The sequence below is a fragment of the Hylaeus volcanicus genome, chromosome 5 (assembly GCF_026283585.1).
Source record: "Hylaeus volcanicus isolate JK05 chromosome 5, UHH_iyHylVolc1.0_haploid, whole genome shotgun sequence".
NCBI classification, from domain to species: domain Eukaryota; kingdom Metazoa; phylum Arthropoda; class Insecta; order Hymenoptera; family Colletidae; genus Hylaeus; species Hylaeus volcanicus.
This window is the reverse complement of record NC_071980.1, coordinates 27907190-27918834: the sequence shown is the minus strand read 5'-3', so window position 1 is coordinate 27918834 and position 11645 is coordinate 27907190. Positions and strand designations below refer to the sequence as shown.

General features: G+C 52.6%; 1 protein-coding gene across 1 annotated transcript; it reads right to left on the bottom strand.

The window, feature by feature from the left end:
• Positions 1–7752: 7752 nt before the first annotated feature.
• On the bottom strand, positions 7753–10058 carry LOC128877531 (protein dachsous-like). The gene has a single exon (XM_054124909.1). The coding sequence runs from the start codon at positions 9493–9495 to the stop codon at positions 7753–7755; it is 1743 nt and encodes a 580-aa protein (XP_053980884.1). The 5' UTR covers positions 9496–10058.
• Positions 10059–11645: the final 1587 nt, after the last annotated feature.

Below are 11645 nucleotides of genomic sequence, written 5' to 3'. Positions count from 1 at the left end.
GCAGATTGCTCGGTCGGTAATGCAGATTGCTCGGTCGGTAATGCAGAAACCCTCTAATGGTTTCGTTTGACGATTTCAGTGATCGTCCGCGAGCAAATTTATCAGGTGTTCGAGCAACGGAAAAATCTACCTCGTCAACATTCCCAGCGGAAACTCCGCGTTTCGAACAAATGGACTTGCATCGCTTCCATGGTAACCTCCTCGAATAAGACGGGAATGTTGCCTCACGTTGTGGGTACGCGTCCCGCAACCGGAGGTCTTTGTTTCCTACGGTTACGCAATCCGGTGGTCGCGTGCTTTGAGTGACACGGCGCGCGATGCAACGCGTGCATATCGATAAACGAACGAGCATGTGTGACCTGCACGTACAGGCTCACGCATACTCGCGATGCGGGTCAGTCATCGTATCCATTGGTATGCGACCTCCTCCTCGAACAACGTTCTTGTTAAGCTACGAAACACCGCAAGGTAGTCCCTTGCAAGGATCTCCTGGTTGACGGAAACGCGTGGACGGCCGGCAGACCGATCGTCTCGTAGCTCACCACCCACTGACAGAGCCAGAGGACGTTGAATAATCCAGGGACACACGAGAAACTTGATAACCGATGCTCGCCCCTCTCGCTCCTTTCACGGCTACAGGGAAATAACGATGGTAACCCGGCGATCTTATTTCCCGTTATCACACAATTATCGTGCCGATTCCGTTCCCCTACAGTGTGCCCCGTAACTCTCGTTCCCTTCACTTTTCTTCTGGGAGATCTCTCAACTGAAAATAGGCTTCTGCTGCCTCTCCTCCAACTTTGACGACTGTATATAACGAGGACCTAGAGAGATTACCCCTGGGCGATCTTATGCGGACTTGTGATTCAGCGATCAGAGTTTTTGGGAAAGATCGTTAATGAAAGATTCGATAATTGAGGTCGGATTCTGGGACTCGGCAGTGACGACTTTCTAATGTCGGTAATTGCGCCAGGATACGCAGAGCTCCGCGACGTTAGCAGGGTCCCCGTTCGGTGAGAGGTGAACCATTTTCTCGTCGGCACCGGTTTCTATTATTCCAGAAAGGGATATAAAGAACGGCCCGTCGAGCTCGCGGCGGCTAACACACACAGACCGGATTACACAATTTTGCGGGACGCTGAGAAGCCACGCAGTGTTTTTATATAGCGAGGAGAACCGTACGCGGCAGAGGGAAGACGTCGACCGCGGGAAATCGACTGGAAAGAACGCCGTTTAACACGAGACCAGATTTGCATTCTATGAGAGTCCATGCTGGAATCTGTAAGAATGGAAACCGAAGTCTCTGAAGAAGTTTGTAATTTAATTGATGCAATGATTTTAATAAAACTCAACGAATAATTCAAGATTATATAGTGGAAATAATGGAGCACATGTGCTCGAACATTAACGAACGTTGGCACATGTGCTCGGTACCTTATACCGATAAACCAACTACTACTTCTGAAGACGTTTGCATTTCCAATCTTAATTATCCACAAGATACGCCTACCGCAATGAACTGTTCCAACACAATGTCATCGTACAACCAGTACGTCCGCTAGACGTGCAGCACAGCCGCAGGGTCCGCTCGGGAGTCGCATCGTCGGCGTGTAAAACGGCAATTAAAACGAGGCTGGGGAAAAAGGGTGGACGCTTATGACTGGCTAGATTTCTGGAGCATAAGAAAGTCGAGGCGCGGAGCCGGTCGGTGTTTATAGCGTAGCAGTGGTGCGCGAAGGAGGCTCTCCATAGCCGCGATCGGCGCAACGTAGCGCGAGTGCAGGCGCGCGGTGGCTGCAGCGACCGGTGCACGCGAATGCATATACATATATCTCTGCCTCGTCGTTGCACTCGGGAATGCGGTCTATAGCGCGTAGGATCGAGAGCGGACGAGCGACCAAGAGGCAGAGAAACGAGAAGAGGGACGGTGACCAGACGGAGACGCGACGAGAGGAGCGAGATGGGACGAGAGGCGAACGGCGTGCGATGGAGCGAGTAAGAGTTGGTCCAGAGGAGAGAAGAACCGTGCACGCCGGGACGGAGCAACAGGGAAAGAAGGAGAGCGTGCACGGCAGTCGTAAACGGCAACAATTGCTGCGGGCGTTGCCACTCGAAAGCTCGAGTGCCTAATGCCAGATGTCAGACGGTGGTTAGAGTCATTACGGTCATCACTTTGTACCGCGATACACGATGTGTACCCCGGCCGACTGATGCACCGCCGCATCCTCCACGTCTGCGGACGCGACCCGCTCGATACAGCCTCGCGATCCGTCCGACCGGTATAATCGATCCTTTCCAGACGAACCAACGACCGATCGACAGCGTTCCGCGCGATCTTCGACGCGAAAGCCCGACAAGTTCCAAGAATTCTACAATCACGGCAACCTCCTCGTGCCTAAGTTCACCGCGATGCCGAACAGCCTGTCCAAACGAGACTCGACGAACTTCGAATCAATGTTCGTTGAATGTACGCAATATACAGAGTGGACAGAAAGGCCTCGAGGGATTTAAAGTGTATCCATATTTGATACTTTTTCAATGACGACTCCGTGTAGAGTGCTAGAAAATCCGTGAGAAGTACCGCGGATAGGCTACTAATTGCGAGTGCTGAGCAGCTTTACAGCCCATTACCCGAAACGACAAGCGGGAATTCTGAAATCAATTTGGCGGGCCGAATCATGGGAGGCACGTAAAAGAATTCGTGGAAGCGATAAAGCCCCGAGAAGAAGAGAAGCGATTCTGAAAGCCGAAGTCGAGCAACGTCACGAGTCCTCATCTTTCCGCGCTCTCGCGTATATTCCCTCTTCGTCCGTCGTTACGAGACGGACGCGCACAGTCGGACAAAAGGCTCCGTGGCTTAATGATCCTCGGTTGCCAGTTAGGACGGATAATGGAAGGCTTGCGCGAGGATGAATTGGAACCCGTGTCCTGCCACGTAGAATAGAGAGACGGATACTCGCCTGATGGATACGAATAGTTTCACGCGTGAACGCACGCATACTCGCGCGCCGCCACCTATTCAGACGCGAACGAACGCGAACGTGAACGTTGTCGACCTCCGTGGATTCTGATAGAGAAGAATGGGTTGGTGGTAGGAGTCGCGATGCCGGCCAAAGTTTTTCTCTTTCGCTAAGAACGAATCGCGAGACGATCGGTGGTATCGTTGAACGAAATTAACGTGGCTGCTGAGCTTGCTTGTGTCCGTAAGAACAAGGTGTACAGCGGTGTAACGACTTCGACAAGGTTCTCCGTGGGCGTGCCCTGATCGCGAAGGGGATGAGACGAGCAGTCGCCTAACTATTAGGTGTCATACGTCGCTACTCGAAGGAATAGTATGAGACAGTGATTGGCACCCTGCGGATCTTTAGCTAAATTATTACCACTAGTATTCGCGGAGATCTTTTCCAAGTGTTGGAACTGTACTTGCATCGCGGGAAAGCCACTCGTTCGACGAGAAGGAAACCTCGGGAACACGCGAGGATTCGGGCCGCTGTAAGACTTTCGAAACCCGTTTTCAAGGTATACCTAGAGAGACAGTCGAAGAGAGTAGAGAGGGGACGAAGAAAAGGGAACGAACAGACGCGAGGAAGGAAAAGAAGGCGAAGACTCGAAGGGGTGGAGTCGGTACCAAAAGGGGATGGAGCGAAAAGACGCGGCCGGTTCAGGCCCCAGAGACGGTCTGGAGAGCCCGCAGACGAAAAATCTGTAATTATAATAATTACAGTCGACCAGGCAACAATTATAAATCATCATTGAACTAGGCAACGAAACGGTAATAAAATATACAGGCTGCTTCCTAACATGTGGTACCTGCTTCGATGGAAGGCTGGAGACAGAGGACCAACGATTAAAGCTCGCCTAAACTACATTCTCGAGGTGTTTTAACCGTATTACGTCCAACGAATACAATACTCAACGAAGATTATCTGCCTCCTAGTTTTATTCATCGACGAAGCTGGATTTTCCGAAGCGGGAGTAATCAATTTTCATGATACTCGCTCTAGTGGCGAAAGAAAATGCACGCACTATGTTTCAATTAAGTCACAAGCGACAATTCACTATAAACGTATGGGCAGGGATAATTGACGATAATGTAATCAGACCTGTTTTCCTCGATGAGGGATTAACGGGTCAATCTTATGTAAATTTCTTGAGTGATCACTTCCATGAATTATTGGAAGAAGTTTCAATTAGATGTTGCACGTCGCATGTGATTACGCGTGACGTTTGCACCGCCACATTTCAGTCGAGGGGCCTGGATCTACGAACTAAGGATTTTCTAACAAGAAGGATAGATCCTGCGGGATCTTGTACCTCGAACGACCAGATCTAAAACACTTGGATTCGAATTTTTCAAGTTCCCACATTGTTACGAACACTCGCGGTATATCGTAGAAAAATTCGACGCGATCGTTGAGAACTAATCGTCCAAGCGTATCCCGGCAAATGCATCCAAGGGCCAACTGAAAAATGTACTCGCTTATTCCACGCAATTTCCATCGGCATTCGGCGTGCACCAGCGCGAGCATTCACCGCTTCTCCCTTGAATACGGATGACAATCCAACGGGAGAAAAAAGGAGGCACGCGTTTCGCCCGGCCAGATGGACGGACGTGGACGCTCGTAGGAGAGAGAGGGTGGCCCAGGGAAGATTTTTCTCTTTTTCTACCGCGCGCCCTTTTCTCCGCCTCCATTCGCCAATCCCTTCTCTTCTGTTCGTGCCTCACGAATCCACGGTCCACGGATCACGGACGTTATGAATGACAGACGCTTCGTCACAGCAGCAGCGACTACCTCGCGGTCCTCTTGCGATCCAACGCGCGGTGTCCGTTTCATCTTCCGTCTTTTTATCTTACCCTTTGCGCTTCCGTATCCTTTTACCCTGCTCGCTCCAAATCGAATCGAGCTAGGAGACCAAGGATGGCGCGAGAGTGTCGCCTACGAACGACCACGGAAGAGACGAGTGCAAAAATCGACTTGGGGGACAACGGGTAGCGACAGGTGGGGACTCCCATTCATGAAATCTTTTCCTCTAGCCCAGTCGATTTTTTTACTTGTCAGACCTTAGCAGAGAGAGCGAATGCGAGGATGATTATGGAACGATTTCGGGGAACAGATGTCGTACCGAAGCGTTACGTCAGAGCGTTTCCCTTTCGCGTCCGTACGGTCGAGCAGCGATCGAGAAATTTTGCTGGCAAAGAAGTGGGTTACCGCTCGTTGCTTCGACAGCCCACAAGAACCTGTAACGACTTCGTTATCGTACGCAAACGAGCGCGTAAGTATAGTATTACTTTCCACGATTACGCCGAGCGCGCGAGACGATCGTCCTTAAAAGGCGACGCCAGGTAACGCCCGCGTAATCCCGCTCGGGAATCGTTACGACGCGACGTCTCGAATTTCACAAACGCGCGACGCTAGAACGCTTCGTTTCTGGAATTAGTCCACTCGATGTGAATAATGGGGCTTGCTCCGATTCTTTGCTCCAAAATGTATGAAAGAGGACAAGGTTATTTAACAACAAGCGAACCGATCGACTTCTGATTGGGTGACTCTATTTGAAGCTAGTGCGCGAGGTCTGCCATTTATTTCCGAACTACCTAATAATACCGATCGCGATGCTCGTAAAGCAACGTCTACGTCGAGAGCAGCTTGTTCTCGCTGAAACAGCGCTTCGGGGAAGAGCGTCTCGCCGTGGCTACAAAGAAAACGTGGGCAACAGGTTTCCCCGCGCGAACGGAGCGCGCCACGACTAGCCACGTGTTTCGTGCAAAGCACAGAGAGACCACAAAGATTGCGAGCACGGAGCTTTTCGGGTCGTGAACAACGAGATAGCGGGCATGACGGTCGCGTAGTCGTCGGTATGCGTACGATGCTTTTCCCATTCAAGTTTCTACGCTCCCTACCCTCGTGTTCCCTTCATCACGACGGCGTGCAACGAGTACGTGCGATGCATGCAAATACACGAATACGGACGATCGTACCCTTCGCTACGTGAAACTAAACCTGTCAACGTTCTTCGAGTACCGATAGCAGTATCACTGGTAACCGAAAACAATGAGGAGTGCGCTCCCCTTGGAGGCTTTCTTCTCGGCTACCAATGGTACTAGTGTATTCGTGCGATATAACGTTCTTCGAGCGTTGTGGTAGTTGTATAATTGGCAAATGAGAAGAATGCCTCTGAGGGATCTACTCGGTTAGAACGATTATTACGATGTATCCGTATAGTATGTATTATGCATCACCACAAATACGTTCTTCTCAGCTGTCAATGATACTTTTCGCCTTGCCCGAGCCGAGTAAACAGCGAAAGGATTATTCCAGCTTCAGGCCCGAAGCGACGCAAACTCTCGGTTTTCGCGGAGAATGAACGTCGATCGATAACGATCCACGAATATTCGCGATATACACGCTAATTGCAACACGCCGGAGAAAACCTTTCGATCAGGCGGTACCAATTACGAGTTTCCCAGCGTAACGCAGACGCTTGGCCCGCGGCGTGAGCGCTCGTGAGCCGAGATGCCCTTTCGGCTGGCTGCGTTTGCTGAAACCTTTGACACGATAGGCACCGTCGAGAAGCGACTTTACGCAAAACATTCCACAGAGACTTATGCAAGGGTTAAACGCGGATCCGCGGTCCACGGAGTGCTGTCACTTTCGCGCCGACGCGGCACTCGCGCTATTAATTCGCGATGTATCCCTCGTCGAGGATGTCGGCAATCGGTCTCGATGACAGATCAATTAGCAGGTCTGTCGAAGATGGAGGAACGTCGATCTCGGAAACCGTTCGTTTACGGGAAAACGACGTTACGTGATCGTCGTCAGGTTGCTCGGGACGTTTGTTAAGATTTGATACGCGGAACTCGTCTTACTCGAGGTGGTCGAAATGAAGGCAAGTGCAACGAATGCGGATCAAAAACCAACGAAGACGAAGATATCGAGCGTGGAACCAGGATCTTCTCGCATCTAAAGAACCGACGTACCGTTGCAGAAAACTGCAGTAATTGCTTTCGGAATGATACCGGAGGAACGTGAATTATCATCCTCGGAATTGTACTTTGTTGTAGTTATCGCTTAATAAATTAAGGTTTTCAAACGCGCTATACTTTCCGGGGCACCCTAATATATTAACCCATGCCATCGAGATCGCCGTGGTGCAAATTTAAAACCGAGTAATTACTCAGCGAGGTGTATCATGCCAGCCACAGCCAAAGGCATTCCTCTTGTTGCACGAGAAAAATTATGACAACCGCGAACTTATACCATTTGCGCCAGGGCAACTTGGATGAAACAGGCCCAATATTCACGGTATATGGCGCAACTCGCGCCGCACACAACTGCAATTACTCATATCACCGCAATTATCACGTGTCCGCATCTAATGTTTTACACACTGCAACAGGCACCTGTCTACTATCATCATGCGAGAGCACGGTAAACGGAAGGGTGACAGGTTGGGTCCTTCCCTTGTCAATCACGTGTCCACGTCGCGTAACTGTCGCTGAGTTACGTTGTTAAATAGCTATCGAGGCAGTTACCGTCGCGGGGTCTTATATTATCTTTAGGTATATTGTTACGAGAGACGGTGTTTCACTCACGCTCGACCTACCACGCGTTCCTCAACGAGTTAAGCAAGATTCCTGGAATCGATTCAACGGTTTTGTTATACTTGTATAGCCTTATATCTTTCGAACGCTTCTTCAAACTCGCGTCGTTAGCTCAGGGATCTCGTTAAACTCGTCGAACGATGACAAGGTCAAGTGAAAAGTTCGCAAAAGCTCACCTTGAGGAAGCAGGATCCAACGGGCATGGCCTCCGAAACCGTAGCGTTGTAGAGCGGCTTCTCGAAGATGGGCTCGTTGTCGTTGAGATCGTGAACCGTCACACGCACTATCGCACTACTGTTCAACGGCGGTTGACCGCGGTCCGTCGCGATGACCACTAGAATCGGCGCCGGATCTGCCTCGCAGTCCACGTGGGTCCTCGTGGTTATCAGCCCGGACGTCTCGTCGATCGTGAACCACGTGGAGTTCAACAGAGAATACTTGATGGCCGAGTTGGCGCCTTCGTCGAGATCCACGGCCGTCACCTTTAACACCGACGTGCCTGGCTCCGAGGCTTCCAGCAGGTGCGCCTCGTACCTTTCCTGAGCGAACTTGGGCGCGTTGTCGTTGACGTCGGTGATGAGGAGCCGAAAGGTTCGAACGGCTCTCAGCGGAGGCGTGCCCGCGTCGGTGGCTTCGACCGACAGATCGTAGACTGGCTTCTTCTCGCGATCCAGAGGCTTCTTGACCACGACCAAGTAGATGATATTGTCCCTGGTGGCCAATCCGAAGTATCCCTCGTCACCGGACAGCGAGACCGTGGCGTTCGAGTACTCGGTCCTGGAGTCAGGATCGCTGACAGATATCCTAGCCACGAACTCCCCCGGCTGAACGCTCTCGCTGATCTTGGGCGTCGCGTCGTCCGATTGGAAGATGATCGTGATCGCCGGTTGATTGTCGTTGACGTCGGTGACACACACAGAGAGAAACGCGCTCGCCTCGAGGGGCTGGGCGCCACAGTCCCTGGCCACGATCACCAGCTCGTGGCGTTCCTTGGACTCAAAGTCTAGCGCCTTGTTCACGTACACCATGCCCGTCTCGGGATCGATGCGAAACATCTCCTCGCGGTCCGATTGCCGCCGATTGATGGAATACTCTATGCGTCCGTTGTCCCCAGCGTCGCTGTCCGTTGCGTTCACCGCGAGTACCGGGGTGCCGACGGTCGCGTTCTCCGGGATGCTGGCAACGTACGTCGTCTGATTGAAGATCGGAGAATTGTCATTGACATCCTGCACCGTCACGTTCACGCGAAGCCGCGATCGGAGAGGAGGAACGCCCCCGTCCACCGCCTCGATCACCAAATGGTACTGGGAACGGGCTTCTCTGTCCAAGGAGCCAGAGTTCTGCAGATCCAAATAGAGAACCCCGTCGCGGCCGCGGTGCTGCGACAGTTTGAACGCGTCACCGTGATTTCCAGAGACGATCTCGTACTTCTGTGTCGAGTTCTGGCCGAGATCGGGATCCTTGGCGGGCGGCAAGGCGCGTTTCGCGTCGCGCGGCGAGTTTTCCGGGAACTCGATGTCCACGTGGTCCACGGGAAACGTTGGCGCGTTGTCGTTCTCGTCCAGCACCTTCACGACCACCTGAATGTTCTGCGGCAGCGCGACCACCTGAATGTTCTGCGGCAACGCGACCAGGCTGTAAGACGGCCTGGTCTCGCGGTCCAACGACACTTTCGTCCTGATCTCTCCCGTCGCATGGTCCACGTTCAAATCCGACTCGACCGCGGACCCGGAGACCGACACTATCAAATAGGGCGGGCTGTCGGCGTTGATGAAGCCTACCCTGGTGCCGGGTCTCGCGTTTTCCGAGACCTCCAAGTATCTGACGTGCTCGGACCACGTGCCCGGGGCGAGGGTCGCTCCCAGGACGAGGAACAGTAGCAGGTGCCGCATCCTGGGGCCTCCACCACCGCCGCCGCCTCCACCTCCGTCTCGCGCTATTATCTCGATCTTTCCATCCCCGTACGATCGATCTTGAGAGGACGCGAAATCGAGTACCACCGATCCTACCAACGTTCCGTCGCGGGCCCACGGACACGCTCCGAAATGAGAATACGATTTCGATAAAACCGACGGTAGAAAGCACAAGTATGCGATCCACCGGCACACTGATCACCCACCAGCAGCACCACCACCAAGCACAATCACGTTTTATCCTGGCTTTTCCTCTCGTAATCACCGAACCGCCGATTGTCCCCGCGCGACGTTCTCTATCGTCTTCTAGTTTTCCCAGCGCGGTGTTCGCCGTGTCGCCGATACCTTGTGGAAATTCCTTCCGCGAACGCGAGAGCCTATCTCGACACCGTTCCACGTCTCTCTCGCTCCGCCTTCGTTCCTCCTCGCAGCCTCTTCCTTCGTTTCCTCCCGTTCTTCCTCCTTTCGTTCTACCGACGCGTACGTGCCGGGCTATATCTCTCTTTCCCTCTTCGCCTGCTGGCACGCCGTGCTATCCGCTGTCCTAGCCGCTGCTAGAATACCCTCGCCCGCGAGATATCGTGCATTCCTCGCGATAGATCCACGCCTGATAAATATAGACGATCAGGACAACGATCGGTCGCGAGACCGGGCCGATCGTCTCGTGTCCAGAGCTGCCTTCATCTCCGATCCCGTTCCGTCGCTCCGACTCCAAAAATTGCTCCAAAACCTCTTCGCTCTTCGAGCACTACATCTTCCGCTTCGCGGCACCTTTTGTCATCCTCGTAACGGAGCACTCGTCTTTTTGATCACCGATCGATCCTCTCGGAGGCGAACGACCAGACAGTAGGACCGTTTGGTGCAGCGTAGCGAGAGCGCGAGGCGAGACTATCTCCTCGACTCGGCTCGCAACCGTGTTCGCTTTCGAGATCACCTTCCGTTCGAAACTGTCCTGCACGACACACAACACCGTGTTACGCGACGCGAATAAAAATAAGATAAAAAGACGTTCGCGAATAAAGCTTGCCCCACCTCGTCGACGAACCGCGACGGTACACCCGTTGCGTGATCTTCGTCGCGTATCGCGGTTTCTTCTTGCTCGAGGACACCCTCTGCGCGCGAGTTTCGCTTCCGAAGACGTACACGTCCGTGTTCCTGGGCATAAGATCGCTCCGCGTCCGCGTTTCGCTGCGAAAGACCGATCGACCTTGAACGCAAAGATTCACGACGACGGACACGGTCGTCCGTAGTTCGCTCCTGGCCCGTAGGAGCAATATGGCAAGAAGCAAGAACAGCACGAGGTGTCGCGTTCTTGGGCCCAGCGTCCGTTCCGCGCGGCGTCGAAGTTAGGCATGCACTGACATGGCGGCACCTGCAAGGCCTACCCTTCCCCTAACCTGGTGGGACTTGGCTGGCTCGGTCAGGGGGACCTAACCTGGCGGCCATCTTGGAGAGGGGAGCGGTAGTACAGGGCCCCGATATACCGGGGCCTCAGCATTCAGCGCGCTTCGCGGCACCGAGCAGCTAGACTATACCAAACTCTCTGCTCGCTCGCTCGCTCTTTTCCTCGCTCGCCTGGCTTGCTTGCTCGTCCGGCCGTGCCTCTATCTCGCTTCTTCTTGGTCAACCGCGAAGGTTCTTCCTTTCTCCGTAGATTTCTCGTTTCTTTCCTTCTTCAGCACCGTTCGCCGCCTTCCTACCTACCTGAGCGCCCGGTATGCGAGGAACTGACTTACCGTCGGCGTTCATTCCGCGCTGGGCCCTGCGAGCCTCGTCTACGCCCGTGCCAAAGGTCCTGGAATCTCGTGACGTGACGAGGAAAAGATTCCTGGACAGTTTGCGCGCCGCTTACCGAATTTTCATCTTCTCCCGTGAACCGTGCTTGATTCCTGCCAATAACAAAATTAATTAAATTTGAAATTAATTAATCTAATTTATTTTCAACTGTCGCTAGCACTTCATGGAGGTATACAAAAAAAAAAAATAACGTTTATCAGATTTCTCAACTTGATTATATTGATGACATTTTTGGATGTTGAAAAAAAAATGTTTCACTAACGAATGCTATACATCACGACTCCAATGTTTTGCGCGAATTTCGCAAAAAAACCTGGAATAATTCGGGTTTG